We start from the raw sequence: 20642 nt of genomic DNA, 5'->3' as shown, positions 1-20642 counted from the left end.
TGGAATAAAGCCTAATCTTGAAGATAGAAGCCACTTAATTATGTGTAATCATCTACATGAAGGTTGGGATATTTAATTTTGAATGTAGAAAACCTGGACGTGTGTAATAGCCTGGTGCAGCTCCATTTTCAAAACTGCTGGGGTTTTTTTCACTTGCAAAAGTAGTGTTTGACAGTAGGTTCCCTGCAACTCTCTAAACTGACACTTCATGCTGAATTACAAACGCAAGATAAAACTTTATCCTCACTTGCATATGCAACAATGTGCCAACATTTGCAAAAATAAATCGTGTATATAGTCTCCCCTAATAGATGGCCTCTTGAGCTGCTACTTGTGCTGTGTTATACAATGTAGCCCCTAAATGTTTTTCAAGGTATATCATGTACTATCTTTGATAACCTGGAGGGGGAGCTCCTGTACCATGCACAAACCATAATTGAATGAAGAACAGAAAATGCTGGAACATGCACTGTAGGTCTGCCAGAAAGGAAAAAGATGGGTTGACCCTTTGCAACTCTGTACCATCAGCTCTTCAGAGCCAATGTTGGCCTATCTCTTTTTTTCCAGATGTGGACCAGCCTGTTAAACTGCAAATGCTGCAGGAATTTATTTTTCCCCATTTTTCATCATGTATATAAGTATCTCTGTGTTTTGGAGGAAAATGGCAGCTGAGAGTTTGCAGCTTCCTCTTGCAGTGTGGTGGTGGATTTCTGGATTTTGTATCCTCCCCACTTTCTGCTGAGTTACAAGTGCTACAGGTACTGACAGCTGATCATTGCTTTGTCTAAATGACCAATCTTGTGTGCGCCTGGACAGAGGGTGTTAGAAGGCATTTTGACTATCCAGTTTGATATCTCAACCGTACACTTCCAGTAGTGAGCTTTTTGTGTATTGATCACCACCCAGGAACACTGACTACTACCCATCCCAACCTCCTTACTCCCCTCCTTCTGTCTCTTTCTCCACCATCACCACCCCCCTGGCTAAATCCCTCCATAAAAATGCTTGGCACACTAAAGCCAATTGTAGTTATGTGACTGCTGCCCCAGCTTGAGGATGTTGGTATTTTGAGCCTTGAGTAACTCATGATATGTGATGTTTGCAGTGTTGTTAAGTGCTTTTTCTCTTCTAGGATCCTCTTCTGGGGAAAGACTCTCTCTCTATGTTTGGTTCACTTGGAGCAGCTATGGAAGTCATTCTCATTTTGTATCCTTTCAATGCTATTCTGTTCTAATAAAGACAGATGGAGCCTCATGATGTGGGGTCACCTCCCCTTTCTGTTCACCAGGCTTTCCTCCAGTTCTCCCAAAGCACATCATTGGATCTTCACCTGTAGAATGCACAGGCCAAGTACCCACAGCGTGAGTGAGGGCTTGTTCCCTGTCTTCTGCCCCAAGTGATGTTTGATTTTCCCTTGGCATGTGGGTGTTGCTGACAAAGTCAGCATTTTATTTTGCCCATCTTGAGTTGCCCTTGTGAAGGTGGTGGTGAACTGCCTTCTTGAACTGCTGCATTTATTGCCCATTCCCAATTGCCCTCTGAGTAGTTTGCTAGGCTGTTGGAAGTGTTCTTAGGAAGAGAGTTCCAGGATTTTGATCCAATGACAATAGAGTATCAACTGATATATTTCCAAGTCAGGGTGGTGTGTGGCTTGGAGGGGAACTTACATCTGTTGGTGTTACCATGTGTCTGCTGCTCTTGTCCTTCTAGGTGGGAGAGGTTGTGGGTTTGGAAGGGCATAAAATTGTCATGAAAACCCATCTGGTTCACTAATGCCCTTCAGTGGCTCTGTCTGGCCTACATGTGTCTCCAGACCCACAGCAATAACTGCCCTCTGAAATGGCCTAGCCAACCACTCCGAGGCAACTGAGGATGGGCAATAAATGCTGGACTTGCTGGTGATGTTGACATCTTGAAGGAATAAAAAAAATGCTATCATACAAACATACGAATTAGGAGCAGGAGTAAGCCATTTGGCCCCTAGAGCCTGCTCCACCATTCAATAAGATCATGGCTGATTTGTTTGTTACAAATTCCACACTCCCATCTACCTCCGATGACCGTAGATCCTTGTTAGGCAAGGGAATCAATCTACCTCTGCCTTAAAAATATTCAGAAGGCAGTGGAGGTAGGGTCAGGTGAGGCAGAGAGTTCCAAAGTTGCACAACTCTCTGAGAAAAAAATTCTCCTCATCTCTGTCCTAAAAAGGTGACCCCTAATTTTAAAACAGTGCCCCCTAGTTCTGGACTCGCCCACAAGAGGAAACATCCTTTCCACACCCACCTTGTCAAGGCCGTTCAGGATCTTATATACTTCAATCAAGTCACCCCTCACTCTTCTAAACTCCAGTGGAAACAATCCCAGTCTGTCTGTCCTTTTGTCATAAAACAACCTGCTCATTCCAGGTATCAATCTAGTAAACCTTCTCTGAACCGCCTCCAATGCATTTACATCCTTCCTTAAATAAGGAGACCAAAACTGCGCACACTATTTGATGTGGTCTCACCAATGCCCTGCATAACTGAAGCATAACATCCTTACTTTTATGTTCAATTCTCTTGTAATAAAGGATATCATTCCATTAGCCTTCTTAATTACTTGCTGTACCTGCATACTAACTTTTGGTGACTCATGCACTAGAATATCTAGATCACTCTGTACCTCGGAATTCTGCAGTTGTTCACCATTTAAGTAATACTCTGCTTTTTTATCTTCCTGCCAAGGTGAACAACTTCACATTTTCCTACATTATACTCCATCTGTCAGATTTTTGTCCACTCCCTCAACCAATCTATACCCATCTGCAAACTCCTTATGTCCTCATCACAACCTGCTTTGCTACCTATCTTTGCCGTCTGCAAATTTAGCTACCGTGCTTTCACTCCCCTCATAAGTCATTGATATAAATTGTAAATAGTCGAGGCCCCAGCACAGACCCCTGTGGAATTCCACTTATCACATCCTGCCAATCAGAAAAAGACCCATTTATGCACACTCTCTGCTTTCTGCCAGCCAGCCAATCTTCTATCCAGGCTAATGTGTTATTCCCTACACCATGAGCTTTAACTTTCCACGATAACCTTTGATGTGGCACCTTATCAAATGCCTTCTGGAAATCCAAGTACAGTAGGTCTACAGGCTCCCCACTATCCACAGCGCATGTTACTCCTTCAAAGAACTCCAATAAATTGGTTAAACATGATTTCCTTTTCACAAAACCATGCTGACTCTTCTTGATTACCTTGAGCTTCTCAAGTGCCCAGTTATAACCTCCTTATTGATCGATTCTAACACCTTCCCCATGGCAGAAGTCAAGCTAACTGGCCGACAGTTTCCTATTTTCTGCCTCCCTCCCTTCTTGAATAGAGGGATTATATTTGCTACTTTCCAGTCTAATGGAACCTTTCCAGAATCTAGCAGATTTTGGAAAATTAACACCAATGCATCCACTACCTCATCAGCCGCCTCTTTTAAGATCCTGGGATGAAGTCCTTCAGGACTCGGAGACTTGTCGGCCCACAGCTCCATCAGTTTGCTCAGTACCACTTCCCTAGTGATTGTAATTTCACCAAGTCCTTCTCTCCCTTCCACCTCCTGATTTACAGCTATTACTGGAATGTTTTTGTATCCTCTGTAGTGAAGACAGAAGCAAAATATTTGTTAACTTCATCCGCCATTTCCTAATTATCCACTATTAACTCCCCATTGTCACTCTCTAGAGGACCAACACTCACTTTACTTACTCTTTTCCTGTTTAAATACCTGTAGAAACTCTTGCTATCTGTTTTTACATTTCTAGCTATCTTCATCTCAACTCGAATTTCTTACTCCTGATTAACCTTTTAGTCATTCTCTGCTGTTCTTTCTATTCTGACCAATCATCTGACCTGTCACTTATCTTTGCAGAGTTATATGCTTTTTCCTTAAGTTTGATGCTTTGCTTAACTTTAGTTAACCATGGACGGCGGGTCCTCCCCTTAGAATTTTTCTTTACAGTAGGAATGTACTTATGCTGAGTATTTTGAAATATCCCCTTAAATGTCTGCCATTGCTTCTCTATTGATCTATTACCTAGCCTAGTATCCCAGTTCACTTCAGCTAGCTCAGCTTTCATGCCCATATATGGTTACCCTTAAGTTTAAAATACTGGTCTTAGACCCACTCTTCTCCCTTTCAATCTGGACGTAAAATTCAATCATATTGTGGCCACTGCTACATAGGGGTGTCTTTACTCTGAGGTCATTAATTAATCCTGTCACATTACACAATACCAAGTCTAATATAACCTGCTCTCTGGTTGGTGCCGGGAAGTTTCTTAGAGCAGCATGATCTTGAAAGCATTCTATGAACTCCTCGTCCAATCTGATTTTTCCAGTCTATGTAGATTAAAATCACCCATGATTATTGCTGTCCCTTTATCACAAGTACCCAATATTTCTCCTTGTATACTTTGTCTTTTATTGTGGTTACTGTTAGGGGGCCTGTAGAGCACTTCCACTCGTGACTTCTTTCCCCTACTATTCCTCACCTCTATCCAAACCAAATCTACATCCTGATCTCCTGAATCAGTCATCTCTGACTTTTGCACAAGTGCCATCCCTGATTAACAGTGCTACCCCTCCACCTTTACCTAGCTTCCTACTCAATATTCAGGACCCAATCCTTGTCATCCTGCAGCCACGTCTCTGTAATGGCCATCAGATCATATTTATTTACTTCAATGTATTCTATCGATTCATTTACTTAATGAATGCTCCGTACATTCAAATACAGAGCCTTTAGTTTTGTTTTTTTGTTATCTTTGTAACATCTAGTCTTGACTATTGGTGTGCTCTTGGGTTTTTTTCTGTTTGTCACTTCCTACCATCCTCTGACCCTCATTTCCCATGTTACTATTTTGCTCTCCTGCTTTGACTCTACCCCTTGATTTGCTACATCGCCCAAAGCTTGATCCATCACCCCTCCCCACCCTTGTTTAGTTTAAAGCCCCCTCTACTCCCCTAGTTATGCGGCTCATTAGAAAACCGGTCCCAGCACGGTTCTGGCATAGACCGCCCCAGTTTTTCAGCCCCCACTTTCTCCAGTACTGAAGGTGGTGGATGGGGTGCCAATCGAGTGGGCTGCTTTGTCTTGGATGGTGTCGAGCTTCTTGAGCGTTGTTGGAGCTGCACTCATCCAGGCACATCACACTCCTGCCTTGAGTCTTGTAAATGGTGGACAGGCTTTGGAGAGTCAGGAGGTGAGTTACTGCAGAATTCCCAGCCTCTGACCTTACTTGTAGCCATAGTATTTATATGGCTGGTCCAGTTCAGGTTCTGGTCAATGGTAACCCCCAGGATGATAGTGGGGGATTCAGCGATGATAATGCTATTGAATGTCATGGGGAGATGGTTGGATTATCTCTTGTTGGAGATGGTCATTGCCTGGCACCTGTGTGGTGCAAATGTTAATAGCCACTTGTCCAGGTCTTGCTGCATTGGAGATGGACTGCTTCAGTATCTGAAGAGTCGCGAATGGTGCTGAACATTGTGCAAACATCCCCACTTCTGACCTTATGATGGAAGGAAGGTCATTAAAGCAGCTGAAGATGGTCGGGCCTAGGACACTACCCTGCAGAACTCCTGCACCTGGGGCTAAGATGATTAGCTCTCAACAAGCACAACCATCTTCTCTTGTGCTAGAAACCATCTTCCTTTGCTGTTCATCTGTCTGGTCTCCCCAGTATTGGTGGCTAAAGAAGGTTGGTGCAAGGCTCTGCCCTAGGACTCCCATGGATCAAAGAGTTGTAAACTGCCCCCTCTCAACCACTGTCACCACCACCCCTCCCTGAATTCTTCCCCTGGGATCTTCAGCAGTGAGAAAGACCTTGGTGGCAGCAGCCTCTCAGGGCTTCTTGTTTCCTCCCTGGTTGTCTGGCACAAGGCTTGGTCACGGAGTGCATGGCCTAGTGCTGAAATAGGAAGTGCTCCTCTCCTCTGGAGCACTTTTTGAATTGCAGTTACTGCTGTAATTTAGGAAATGTATAGACAATTTGCACAAAGAAAATTCCCACAAACAATTTTGTGCTAATGATCAGAATCTGTTTTTGAAATGCTCGTTGAGGGATAAATATTGGCCACGACATTGGGGAGAACTGCCCCCTGCCCTTATTCCGATAGCGGTTGTGGGCTCTTAGGCCCGCCCTAGAGGGCAAACTCAGTTTAAATTCTCGGCCATAAGATGGCTCAGTAGTTTTTGATGCTCTAGGACTAGTTCTTATCTGACGTGTTGAGTATTTTATTGTACCTTAACTTCAATGCAGTTACTTAATGGTGTCATCAGTTGTTGGGTTTTACAGTTCTCCACTTTTTATCAAACTTGCCCCCAGGAAGCAGGACACCACCATGACTAAGGTAGGGTTGGAAACCTGTCTGTTGAAAATAATTTCCTCTTGAGGGTTATAATGGTTAGACCTGTATTGTATTATAAAATGCCACATTGTTTTCTTGTGTATACTATTACAAGTTTGGGTAACTGCATAATAATACTTTAGGCAAGAGAAGACCTGTGGCTGTTTTACCTTTCCAAATCTCCCATCTAATCCTCTCTAGTTCTTGAATGGCATGTAAATGTTATGATTTTTAAATCTACAAAGAAGATCCACACTAGGGGCTGTATAGAATTATAACCTGGTTATAGTTGGCCATCATCAGCTAAGTTGTGTTGCCCAATGGCTCAGCAACCATGGGTAGCAGTGTCATCTTGTTCTCATAGATATTATTTTATTCATTCACGAGAAGTGGGCATTGCTGGCTAGGCCAGCATTTATTGTCCAAGCCTCATTGCCCTTCAAGATGGCGATGAGTTGCTGCAGTGCATCTTGTAGGTGGTACACACTGCTGGTACTGTGTGTTGGTGGTGGAGGGAGTGAATGTTGAAGGTGGTGGATGGGGTGTCAATCAAGTGGGCTGCTTTGTCCTGGATGGTGTTGAGCTTCTTGAGTGTTGTGGGAGCTGCACTCATCCAGGCAAGTGGGGAGTATTCCATCACACTCCTGACTTATGCCTTGTAGATGGTGGACAAGCTTTGGGGAGTCAGGAGGTCAGTTACTCACCGCACGATTCCCAGCCTCTGACCTCTTGTAGCTACAGTATTTATATGGCTGGTCCAGTTCAGTTTCTATTATGCAATGAGTAATATTCCATACAGCCATCAAGTAGTCAGTTAAATATCGTATGGTTACAAAATACCACTGGCCCTGTCCCAATGTACTGTAGCTTACACACACACACCCCATCCCAACACCTATCCCCGCTGACTGCCAGTGTCACTGTCCCAGAAAAGGCAAATTTTACAATTTAAGACAAAACATTTGGTCAATTTAGGAAAAGAAACTCTGCAGCAATCCTCTCCAAACCCTGGAGGTGATCAAACAGTGACTTGTAACACTGACCCCTCAATGATCCTGCTCCCTTTTGTATGTAGAGATGTCAGCTATTCACAGGAACTTGACCAGTTCCTTTTTTGAATGCTTATAGTGAGCCTGCACTCATTTGATGTGCTGTCAATTTATTCCAGAGTTTGACTCTGCAGAAAGATTCACTTTGTAGCATCTATCTGATTTCTATGCTTTTTGTAACCAATGCTTGAGTTACTGGTCCTTCCTAACCTATTGAGTTTAAGTAGCCTATCCATGTGGACTGAGTCTAATCCTTTAATTACTTTTAAGATAGGAGGTTTTGTTGCACAATGGGTAGCATCCCTACCTCTGGGCCAGAAGCTCCAGGTTCAAGACCCCTCCAGCACTGGGTCGCAGAAGGAGCATTCATAATGCGGTTCAATGAGCTGATAATCAGCCTGGGAATCCTTCCACCACTTTCCTGCTATTCCCCAAAGGGGAAAAGCGTGTATTTGAAGATACACTTTTTTTTTTAAAAAAAATTACTTCAAGGAGATATAACTGAGATTCTTAAAGTCCGCTTGCTTCAGAAGTAATAAGTCCTTGTTCTCTTAGCCTGTCCTGGTAATTAGGGGCCTTTTAAACTTGGTTATCAATCTAGTGGCCCTCTTGTAAATCTCCTTTTATATGGCCTTGATATCCCGCACTAATTGAGGGAGCCAAAACGGGACATGGTATTCCAGAGATGGTGTTATCAAGGTCACTTAAAGGATACCATTATCTTTCTTGTTTGTAAGATCTTTTGATCTGTTTCATCTAGATAATCGGGAACTGCGTGTCACTACTTGTTCTGAGCTCTGCCCTGCCAGTATTCTCCCGGACACTCGGTAAGCAATTGTAAATTTCTGTAGCTACTGTTTGAAACTCTCCAGGTCTGCTGAGTTTACACATCTCGGCTGGGGCATTGTTGGGGATGTTTTAATTGGCTTCGACCGGTTCAGAACAGGGAGGAGAACAAAATCAACCAGAGTTGTCAATTTGTTAACCCGTGTACCCTGCTGAATGTTTTTGTGTGCGTGCATGAGGGAAATATTGGGTGAAGACAAGATGGAAAGAGCTTGGATTTATATAGTGTTTTATCACATTCCTGATGGCAGAGCTTCACTGCATTACTGGGTTTTTTTTTTGGGAAGTACATAGGGAGCTCTTTGCTTCTCTTCAAATAGTTCCGTTGGATCCTCTGTGACCACTTGAACACACAGGCAGGGCCTCAGTTTAGAATGGCATCTCTGACATGACACTCTCAATGCTGCACTTGAAGTTGTTTGTTCCTTCTGGTTAAATGGTTTGCTTATGCTTGCTGTTGAGGGTCGCTTGTGATGAATGGTGACTTGGCTGGGATACTGTGGAGCCTTACTTCAGTATTGTTGTCTTTGAGATTAATGAAGAAAATGGAAGGAAAAATGGAAATGGATAATTTGTGAATAAAATTGGGATCTCTGAAAAATCACTGTAAACTGCGCACTGCACCTGTCTCTCATTTATTGCCCACTAGTCATTTTTGTGACTTCTCTGAAAGTAACCAATAGCAATCAGTGAATTGGCTCACTGTTAACAAGACAATTTGACCTTTTGCTACTGCTTTTCATATTGCCTTTGGTAACCAGAGAATATTAATATGATATTTGATAATAAGGAATAGTTGTCCCTTTGTATAATGCAAGGAAGGCACTGGTTTTCTGTTTCCAGAGAAAAACAGATTAAATTGTGGAATGTGATCTCCAAAATGCTAATTAGAGATCCCAGAAGCAAATGCAATAAAAACAAATTTGCTTTACGCAAGTCATGACAAGCCTTTGGCCCTGATGGCATCTTGTGAGCACCATTGCTGTTAGGATTTAAGTTACTTAAGGCTGCCTGCAGGTGGCACCAAACTCCATTACAGCCATTGGGAGTTCAAAGCCCCATTTTCAGTTCAAAACCAGCATCAAAAAATTCAGTTTTTCTCTTGCCTTGTTTTATCAGGCGGAATTTTGGAGAATTTATGTAACCTTGTTCTCTTTTTTTACATAATTTCCCCTCCTATTGAAGGCATTGGTTCCCTCACTGGATTATAGTTGCATATGTTAGACACTCTGCCATTAAATATTTATGCATGTGTTGACTGTTGACCAACTATTTGATTTAAGATGGTACATATGCATTGGCTGGATAGTAATCAGGAGCAGGAACCTTGGCCTTTATCGTGTCTCCACGCCTAGCACGGGCACTGCAGCCGATTGTAGCACTATTGCTTCAGTCATGACTGAGAAATTGGGTACCTAGAGTTCAGACCAGGGATTGAATTTAGGACCTTCCAAGTCTCCCTGTTTCTCTCTTTGCTCTAATCCTGGACCCAATTATTTGATGTATGTACACTTGTTAAATCATGTATTGAGGCTGCTCTGGATTTATCTCTTTGCATTATTTGCAAGGATTCTGTAATAGGAAAGAAAATACTGCAGATACACAGTAATATTGACTCTGTCTTTCTGCCACTGCTACTCTCAGCTCCTTGCACTCGTGTACGTGGTTCAGGCTTCCAAATGAATGAGCACCTTGTTAATGCTACTGTACTTTAGCAAAAGTTAATAGCTTCAGAGGAGAGAAAATTAGAAGAGACGTTTTATTTGTGAAAATGTGTTCTGCAGTATGGCTGGCTTTTTTTAAAAAGAATTCAACAGAAGCAGTGTATTCATCTGTTTTTCACTTGTGTGCTCTTAAGAACACACGTTTATTGAAGGTTTGAATGCAGCAAGGTCCATTTTAACAACCATTTCACTTTTCCTACTATGGTGCCTCTCATTAAATGATCTGAGTCAAGTAATGCAACATTTCTGATTCATCCTACAGATGTTAGATCGAGTATTGGAATTGTTTACCTCTTTTGATTATTAAAACAATTTTTTTTCTGCTTTTAGGAATCACAAACTTTGATCTGTTGGGGAACTTTGGCAGTTTTAACTGGCTGGGGAATTTTTACATCATCTTTCTCTACAACATTTTTTTTGCTGGCCTTACTGCAATGTGCCTGGTCAAAAAATTCACCAGAGCTATGCAAGCAGAGCTTCTCCGTGCATTTGGTAAGTACCTACTTGTACAGGTGCAGCAGTGTCCTGACACACCAGTAAATCTTGCACCTAAAAAGAAGGTAGTTATACCGACGTTTTGTGATTCTAGGTATTGAACAGCACACTGGGGATTAGGTACACTCTCCTGTCAGGCATTCTGATTGGGTACATCTTGACAAGACCAAGGTGTATTCAAAAATGGCCAAACACCTTTTTGAACTAGAATCCTATTGGGAGTGCAGTGGTTATTTGTGATGTTCCACATAACTAGAGGTTTTAACGTTTTGTGGATAGCTGAATTTCATTCAATAATTGGGTACAAAATCCTAATTGAATGCTGCAGCTGAGGCATCTTGTCTCACTAAAACCTGTACCCTTGCATCAGGTAGATATTTTGTATGTAGATCAGAGATGCTGGACTTCACCTGAGCATACCAACTAATGTCCTACGGCTACATCTGAAACCAATATAGTGAATCAGTCCATTACACAACAAACATCCTTTTGCTGAGTAATGGTACGTCTTCTGGAATGAAGTTAGTTTGGATGCTTTAAGCACAATTCTCTGACAAGTTTATGTTTTGGAGCTGCTCCAAGATGTTTACCTCGGCTTCATGCCATTTGTATTGCAGGGAAGATTCTACAGTTTCCAGGATATTAGGTAGCAACAAATTGTTCAATTCCTAATCTGTGACTTTTTCTGGCCCCTGTAAGTTCTTCACTAGCTGGAGGAATACATACAGACCAGTGAGCACAGAACAGCTTTGTTATCAAGTACAGGTGGCCTCAGTGGCTGGCAATATCATCATTAGGAGTCGTGCTTGAAACCACTTCTAGTGAGTTTCAGACTCTTGAAAGGCCCAGTGTTACTTTGTTTACCTTGGATTGGTCTGAATTGAGGTTTGTTTTTTGTTTCTATTTTTTTACATTTCCTCTTGGGAGCTCCTGCTGCAAACTCAAACCCCCTCAACCCATTCCCTTCCTTGGCTAGGGTTGAACCAAGCTGTTTACAAATTGCCATCCTACTTGACATAACCCCCTCTAGCACTACAACTCCCCAATCCCATTCCTCTGAAACTAGCCTCTTGTCTATCTCCCCTTCCTGCTATGCTCCAAGCTCTGGAATTCTCTCCCAAAACCCTTTCCCCTCCTTTTTTAAGATTCTCCTTAAAAACCCACCTTTTGATCAAGCTATTGCTCAGTGTTTCTAATATTTCTTTCCTTCACCTTTTTCCTGACCCCCTGCTCTTCTGAATTGTAGGGTTTTTATTTTTTGTTTCTATTTTTTAAATTTCCTCTTGGGAGGAAATCATCCCTGTGGAATACTTTGCTGTCAAATGAAGAATGGCCACTTGGGTGAGTTACTAGATGGCTGCAGGCACCATGGAACTATATCCCAGCAAGAGTTGGTGCCATTCAGCTCTCCTGGGCCTTCTCCAAACAGTCCAATTTACTGCAAGTTTATCAAAACAAAGTCAAATAAGACAACAGTGTTTGGGGAGGGGGAGTTAGAAATGGCAACGTGAATTAACACAAACAAAATGGGGTTTGATTTATTCCAAACTGTCCTAAATTCACTGTTTTTGGTGCCACTTGGAACCAAGTTGGGTTCCTTGCCACTACAAATTGTGCATAAGGTGCAATAGCATTCCCTTTCTCCAAATATTTTGCTGTTGGTTTGACACTGATCAATCCCCAGTTGGTGATTCTGAAGCGAGCTCATCAACATTAATGCCTAAAATTTGGTATGGCTATGTCCATTGTGCCAACTGAAGATTTTGATTGCAGTATGTTTGATGTTAAAATGTTGAGCCTTGTAGTAGTCGTCTGGCGTTACTCATTTTGCCTGAAACTGGTTCCAAATTCACTTTTTACGGTTTGCCTTGAAAAATGCATCAACAAGGGTTAAATTATGCTCTGGCCATGTTAGATCTGTGGTCAGTAACTAGTGACGTTTGTCCTGAAATACAATCCCAGTCTGGTTCCTCTGGGTAAATGTTGCTGTGAAAAGTTTTGTCTCCTGGGAACCATTTCTAATCTCTCATTGTCAACAATTTGAATGCAATGGCTGCCCAAGCACAAAGTCGGGGCCGCAACCCGTTCGGAAGGGTCAAGATAAGGAGGGACCAAGAGCCTCGCCCGCACCATACGATTAGGAATCTGTACCCACCTATTAAAGGGAGTTGATATTGGCACGTTAGCAGTCTTTCATAAAAGGCAATTTCTGGATTGTGAGGGGTTTTTATACTTCAGAAGCAAACGACAATGTGTTTAATTGTATGGTAGTTATAAGTGTATCAAGATAATTTGCACAGATTGTTCAAACTGTTCAGTTACCTGCCATTGTTTGTGGTATGCCTAAATTAACGGACAGACTTTCTTGATGCCAAACGCCATTTTATTTTCACGTCATTAAGTAAGGTACTTCTGAACCTGGAGTATAAAGTTATTATGCATCCTCAATTAAACAGCCTGACTGTGACAAGCTGCTTCTTGGAATATGCAATATTAAAACCTTTTGGTGCTTTTGGATGCTAATTGATGGACCCTGGGTTGGGGGGAATAGGAGCTTGCAGTGAGGAGCTGTTTTTCTGTTGTCCAGCTTAATGTTTTCACCTGGATAAAAGCTGACCACAGACCTAACATGACCAGAGCATTATTTAACCCATAATGATGCACAAAGGCTAAAGTAATGGGTCTAACCTAGTCGTTCATTTCATTTGCCAAGTGCAAATTGGTATTTGACTACAGAATAGTCACTGCTTCAAGAGTAGTTCATTGGCTGGCTGTGAAGTGCTTTGGGATGTTTTGAGGATGTTAACAGCAGCATATCAATGCAAGTTATTTCTTTTAAATATGTTGATATGATCAGTGTTTCATTTCCCTTTGCTCTCCTTGCCTCTATACACCCTGTTGTTCTGTTAGGTAGAGGCTGGCTTTCTATTTTGTTGGTGTTCTCTGGCTTTGTGGGACTTACCAAAATTGCCCAGCAAGTGGTCGATACAGATATCTGGATATAATTGCTTCTCTTAAACTGAACAGTAGCTGGTGTTTTTTTTCCTCCCTCCTCCTGGCCTGCCCCCAACACTTGTCTATGATTGCAACACAAACACTTATGGCACAAAAAGGAGGCCACTCAGCCCATTATGTCCATGCCAGATATCCTAATAAAATGGAAATGGTTTTCCAGACAAACTCCAAAATGCTTTGTCTGTGAAGTATTTTTAAATTTTTCTTCTGTTGCTTTGCAGACACTTAAGTCACCCAATTGACAAATGTGCCTTTGATTTTTCACATTCATTTTTTTCTTTTTGAATAATTTATTTGACCAAGGGCAGCCTTTCACAATAACTAAACTCTCTGACCAGCTGGAATAAATCCAAAATATGGAAAGAACGTGAGCATTATGGACTCAATCCTGTGTTCTAAAATAATTAACTTCCATTTCTGGATGTAAAGATTATATTAAAATTTCAAACGGACCTGATGAGGCCTGGGCTCACAGTAGGGGCATCCTTCATCACAATGAATTCTGACTGGAAAAAAGTGCTAAGTTATTTATAATTAAATTTGATAAGATTACATTAAAATAGACTGTAAACTCTTGTAATGCTGACTTATCTCAGAGCAAGGAGGTAGGTTATGTGAGCTGATTGTTAGAATCTGATTTTGCTTTTCCTCTCGTTCATGGATTACAAATCTTGATGTTTAGTTTTGAAAATAACTTTGCACAATTCCTCATATGAGGCTGGTGATAATGGCAGTTATCAGATAGTCAGTGGTGAGACATAAACCCTGTTCTAAATGTTAATATTGTGTAGCACTTGCCTGTAGGCTGGGAGTTCATGGGTTGGAATCTGGATTTGCTTGTCCTGCAGTGTACATGGATGATGAAACAAACAGAGGAGAGTATACAAAATTATTTAGATTTTTGTTACAACCAGGCGAGGAGGAATAGACTGGTTTTCCTTTTATTCCCACTCGTTTGGTTATAGCAGAAGCTTGAATTTCAAAAAGGATGTGGTGGTGCCTGTTCAGTATATACTTGACTGTGTGCAGTCTTGTAAGAAATAAGCCAGCCAGGTTTTATTGAGTTAAACATGTAAGGAATTAGTTTTATTGCTAAAACCCACCAGATAACAATATTAATGTTAAAAATGTACAAATACGTCGTCCTTCCCACTAATGCGCCCAAACCCCAAGCTTGCAAAAAGAAATAAACTATACAGAGTATCGGATGTTAAACTTAGCCAAGTTAAAGTGCAGATAGATAAATAAGTCAAGTCAATAAAGATTCACTGCGTCTGGAATTGTGGCTGGCAGATCCCCTTTTCTCCTGCAATCACTGTTGTAGAAAATCCAATGGCTTTTTTAGTAGAGTCTGTTTGTTGCAGGGATGTAGACACTTTTTTTTCTCAGCAAAGCAGGGTGCAAACTTTGAAATGTTGTGGAGGGAGAGTGGGGGAGACTCCTGTGGTCGTCTGTGTTCTCTGCTTAGATCCCAATTCCAGCATCCACAAAAGTTTCTATCACATGACTTCTCCATGTCAGTTTTTCTTTGCATCTCTGAGGAATGGAATGTGACTTCACAGGTGTAAATTAGCAGCTACTCCATGTCCATGTCCTTTTTTAAAAAAATATATATACAACCAGTTGATAAAATTACAAATAAATATTCTGTACAGCATATCTTCATAACATATATTTTCAAAAATAGAAATTGCAATTAAGGTAATTGCAGATCAAAATGGACATTCCATTTTTTTTGAGGATTTTCACCCCCTGTAAAATTTCTGCAACAAATTGATTGTGATTCTAACTTTTTTCAACATGATTTCTTTCAGGCTTGGACAGATTGCCTCTGCCTCTGCCTCTTCCAGTCACCAGATCCAGCACCTCTGCCAAGATGTGTCTAGCAAACAGCAAGAGACTCGTGTAACATTGCTGGATAGTTATGGCTGATGAAATTTAAATGGACCAGCCACTCAAGGGACTGAATTATGTTAAAACTATACTGTGAATGCTGCTATAGGTTGGGTTTCTAAGTTCCAAGGCCCTTCGTAACCCAGGTCCATAGAACGTGACCTTTAAACTCGCAAACGAGCAGTTCTTTTCAGCAAATCCCTAGACTCTTGGGGTTGACCAATCAAATATCTCTTCTCCACTGCAGAGAAACCCAAGCGTTGTTTACATCAGTCGGTGCTGGAATTACCATAATGAGAGAGACCTCATTATGCAACTGTACAATATTATGGGATGGAATTAATCCAAAGAGGCAGATATTTCGAGCAGTTAAATGTTTACACAATGTACCCTGTGCAATATGGGTTTTTTCTAAATGTGGTTTTAGCATGTTTTATTTAAGTGTTTTTGCCCTTGGATATTGCCAGTGTTTTTTTTTTAAGTTTACTGTGACTGGTGTTCTTTCCATTTTTGTTTTAAACTGTTTTTTTAGTAGTGGTGTCAAAATGGATAGACTCTGAAGGATTTCCATGTCTGCTGGTAACAGTGGGGATGGGGAGTTCAGAATAAAGCTGAAAGGTGTGTGTGTGTGCGTGCATGTCCTCTGTTCTGTCAGAACAGGTTTGCTGTTAGGTGTGACACAGACACTATTTGGAGGAAACGTTCTCCAGGATATTCCTCCAAAACCATGCTCCTTCCGGGACCATTTAATGGAAGCAGTGGAAAGTACCTGTTGACTGAAACCCAGGCTGTTAACCATGCAGAGAAAAGATGGGTGGTTGACTGAGTTTTACCCATTTAAGGGAGTTAGAACACTTTTAATTAGTAAATGTGAAGCTTTAGTTGAGATTCAGGTAGGAGAGATGTGATGGCTTTCATTGCGTTACATGTTTCAATACGATATTTACTGGAGTTCTAATCTGCACTGTTTACTGGCAAATGTTTTTATGTTACTAAACTGGTGTTTTATAAATGGAGTGGGCAGTGTTGGCGTTAGGGATGTTAATGAAGCAAAACCCCATCACCTCACTGCTTGGTGATGGTTTTTTTTTATATTCTTCAACGTTTTTAGTTGTTAATGGAGCAAGAGTGTCAGGAGCTCGAACTGCATCTCTGCACACATTCAGGTTGCCTCCTGCCCAGCCCAGAGCTAGGACTTCAATCAAACGAAGGATTGAATTGAGTTTTATTTCTTTTCTACTGGATTTGAACAGCACTGACTGAGTTATCTGCCAGCACATGGGATTAGAGACATATCTGTACCACAAAGACTCTAAATAGATGAGCTGTCAAACCATTACCACTTCCAATGTCAAAGAAAGATGATAGTTAATGCTTTTTAGCCATTGATCTGTTTGTGGGTTTATTATAAAATTGCTAATTATTAGGCATCTGGGTTGTTTTTCCATTGGATCCTATGTATATTGATAAATTACATATTATCATTAACCAATTTTTAGAGGCAGGGATTACCTTTTTTAGTGATGCATTTCTCTCCACCATGGCTTCTGCCATGGTCTAGCCAGCTACTAGAAAGATGCACATGGGGACTGACTCTCCTGCCTTCCCTGTGGGGACTGTCTGGCTCTCCTGCCACCTCTCTATCCCTCCTGTTGATTAACTTCCCCATGATGGCATCAAAATTTGGAAGTTGAAAACCCTGTTATTGCAAAATGTTTAACAAACTAACTCTTCAATTGCAGCCCTGCATTCTGGTCATTGGGCTTTTGTCCTCCAAGTATTGTAGATCACTCTTTTCCTGTTCCTTAAGCTTTAATTAGCAGAAAACCATCTTAAATTTTGTTCTTTCAAAAATGCTGTATTATTAAATTAATTCATACAGTTAAAATCTTGGGCTAGTTAGCAAAGGTGGTAAATAATTGAAGGATATTGTTTGTTCTGGGATGCCGTTTGAGCTTTTATTTTAATATAAGCATCCATTTTAGGCTGTGTAAAATGGTTAGGAGTGGTAATTTCTGCAGAACAACAGGCATCGATGGTGTGAAGGACCAGTGATGGAAGCCAAGCATATCAATGGGTCTCAATAGAGTTGCACAGAAACCTTTTGGAAGCTTTGCAGTGGTCACTTGGGCAGAATGGGTGCGATTTTCTCAACCTCCCAGAAGCACCAGAATAAAGGAAGATTATTTAGGCTTTCCACCATCTCTCCTAAATTCTAACAGCTCTTTTAAAGTTCTTAAAGTTGATCTTGAGTGAAGTCCTGTCCTGGTAATGCTTGCTTAAAATATCTTTTATGGAGGATAATGGCAATTACTGTTTACAGTTTGTCATGACTTGCAGTTGCTTTGCCTAATTTCTCTGGAGGTCTTTACAGTACATATCTCCACCATGAATTTGTGTAGAATATCACTCAGACCAACGATATGGACTTGTGTTGCTTGAATTGGATTTTTGTGCCAGAGTTTTGTTTCATTTGTGAAACAATGTCTATAAAGGCAATGATGGAAAGAATTGGTTAGATCCCTGCTGCTTGCTGAGGGCTATTGTTTATAGAAATCTAAATGATTTGCAAAAGCTGAATGGGCAGTTTGCATTCCTGCCTCTGCATTATGAATGGCAGGAGGAGGAAGAGGAAAAGTGTACAGTCTGAACACAAGTCCATGAATGTCCTGTGGGCCTTGAATCTTCTATGATGCCTGTTTGGTTCAAGATGTGACAATGTGTGTGAATGAAGCCAATATAGAATGCTTGTTAAAAATCTGAGATTTAGTGAGCAGCACCTCAGTTCGGTGATCAAAAGACTGTTTAGATTGTGTGGTACAAGTTTAATATCAGTAACTTAACAAAAGGATATCCTTTTGGCAAAATCCCTATCAATAATAAATCCTTAATCTTCACCTTGGCTTCTGTTTAATTTTTAAACTACAGAGTGGTGAAAATATTTCTTTCTAAAATTTAATTGGATTCCTAATTCAAAGACTCCTGCCCAGAGAGAGAGTTTTGGCATCATGATGGTTCTTGGTCAAGAAATTTAGTTTACAACTGAAACTTGCCCTACTCTGACTGAAACAAGGAATCAACTTGCAAATTTTGTGTTCAAACTCTGCACTCTCTTACTGATGAGACTTGTGTATAATAAGATAATTGTCCCTTGAAGCCAAGAACTGTTTTATTTAGCTCAGTCACGGGACCCTGAACAGATTTGTCCTGTGATCTGCCCAAGGTCCTGAACTGCCATAATAAGGCCCCAAAGTTCTCTTTAAAAATCTTGATTTTTTTTTTTAATCTGGGTTTGTCCTTGTTTTAAACTTGTTTATAATAGCTCTGAAATTAAATTGCAGGAGTTGAATTTTGTAATGAATTGGTCTCATGGGGATTGTGTCTGGTGATCTTTTTTTATATAAGGTGTGAAGCGTGTGCAAGAGGGAAACCATCCTAGGACAAGAATTTTCACAGTCCCCCCCCCCCCCCCCCCCCCGCCACATTGCTGTAGTTTTTCATTAAACAGTGCTCATTTACAAAGCAGGCGAGATGTTCCTTTCATTAGTAGATCCCTGTTAATTACTCTGCTTTGCCATCTCTGCAGCATTGTCATAGCCCAGTTCATGCTGCTATAAATTCTATTGGCAACTTTTATTTGAAATTTTTTTTCAAAGTTGCCATTTTAAACAGTTCAATTTAGTTAAAAAAAGTTTGTTTTTAATATATTGGCAGAAGTTGTGTGTTTGAGAGGTAGAGTAGGATTGGTGACAGTGAAGTTGACCTCTGGTTGTAATGTATGTCTAGCACCTGTCATCTTCGGTACTGTCACTGCCTATTAAATGGTTTTGTGCATCATAGTCAAATTTCCGTACGATGGATGGGAATACAATTTGGGGAGCATATTTTTTTCTTTCCAGACCAGTCTATAAACTGACCATTACTGAGCACCTTTTTCCAATGTTAGTTCATCAATCGGTTACATATTTAGTGCGAATGTAGTTCATTTCACTCCCCAGATGGCCTAGTGGGTAATGGGCGCTACCTTGTATATCATTGATAAGCCATATGTAGATCAGTTGGTCTGCTGCCCTTAATAGTCTAATAGCCTAGCCCTTGCTGCTTAGGCTTGCGCATGAAGGGTTACTTGAGGTACACAGGCTGGTGCCCATCCAACTGTACCCCAGTATGAGTCAATGCTTTTAGAGGAGGAAGGGAGAATTTTGGGGTGAGAGAAGGAGTTTACTTAGTGAACATCAGCTTTTGCCCCTCTGTCAGAATATCTATCCCTCTTTTCAAAGATTGACATTCCAAATGTAAGGTTCAAATTTTTTGAACTGGCCTTAGGACTTTTGAGCGCATGATGAAAATTCTCAGTCATGGGGCATATCCTTAATGATGTTTTAGTTAAGGATTCTGAAATACTTGGGAGGCCTGGTATTCCAGAGTCCTAGCATCCAGGTCTCCTATAGTTGCTCAATATTGGAGTGAAGTGACTTTATATATAAATCATCACTCCTGTGAAAATGTCTTTTTTTATTAAAAAAACAATTGTTTGGTAAATAAATGTTGTGATTTGATGTTGCAATGCAAACCTATGTCTGTATCTTTGTTTACAATCTGTTAAATGCAATACAAGTAAAATACTTTTTTTAAAAAATCTGTTTGTTTTGACTTATCCTGTTGAATACAATTTTCTAAGATTCCCACCCCCCGTCTGAGACTTTGTGACACGTGTCACCAGTTAGGAGTTTATTCACTTTTTCGCTATAGATATTTTTAAGTCCAGTGTTTGAGAGCTCTTATACGTACCTGGTGAACTAAGTGAATTTGTAGCACAAACACAGGACCTTCTTCCCTTTATTTCAGCCACTGTTTTAACTTTTTCATATCCCCCTGCCTTCAGAAAAGAACAAAATAATACACCATGTTTTAACTGCCAAACGGTTTCTTAAATGGTGTTAATAGTAGAGGTACACGATTTCAGTGTAGTTAAGCTAGATGTTTCTCTCTTTCCACATCTTTGAAAAAGATAGGCTGATAAATGCCTTTTTTAAAAAAAATAAATAAACTTGCTTGGTCAAGTTAAGTAACGGTTCAGTTTAAAAACCAAGCTGCCAATCAAATTACACACTTGAACAAATCAGCAAGGATGTTGCTATTTCATGGTTTGTCCATTCCTTCTGACATCTGCTTCAAACAAACTAATTGCTGCTATGATTCTATAAATTTTATGCTGGAATATGATTTTT

At 40.7% G+C, this 20642-nt stretch overlaps 1 protein-coding gene across 1 annotated transcript in view; it reads left to right on the top strand.

Moving 5' to 3' along the window:
- The window catches only part of lmbr1l (limb development membrane protein 1-like), a 65992-nt gene extending 45942 nt beyond the window's left edge, over positions 1–20050 (top strand). Inside the window, exons 13-17 of the mRNA XM_078534563.1 lie at positions 1133–1206; positions 6302–6392; positions 8199–8265; positions 10339–10500; positions 15333–20050. Coding sequence (XP_078390689.1) covers positions 1133–1206; positions 6302–6392; positions 8199–8265; positions 10339–10500; positions 15333–15427 — 489 coding nt within the window. The 3' untranslated portion in view covers positions 15428–20050. The remainder of the gene's footprint in view (positions 1–1132; positions 1207–6301; positions 6393–8198; positions 8266–10338; positions 10501–15332) is intronic.
- Positions 20051–20642: the final 592 nt, after the last annotated feature.

The sequence above is a fragment of the Cetorhinus maximus genome, chromosome X, assembly GCF_964194155.1.
Source record: "Cetorhinus maximus chromosome X, sCetMax3.hap1.1, whole genome shotgun sequence".
NCBI classification, from domain to species: Eukaryota; Metazoa; Chordata; class Chondrichthyes; order Lamniformes; family Cetorhinidae; genus Cetorhinus; species Cetorhinus maximus.
Note: the sequence above shows the minus strand (reverse complement) of the source record. Positions and strands in the feature narration are given on the sequence as shown.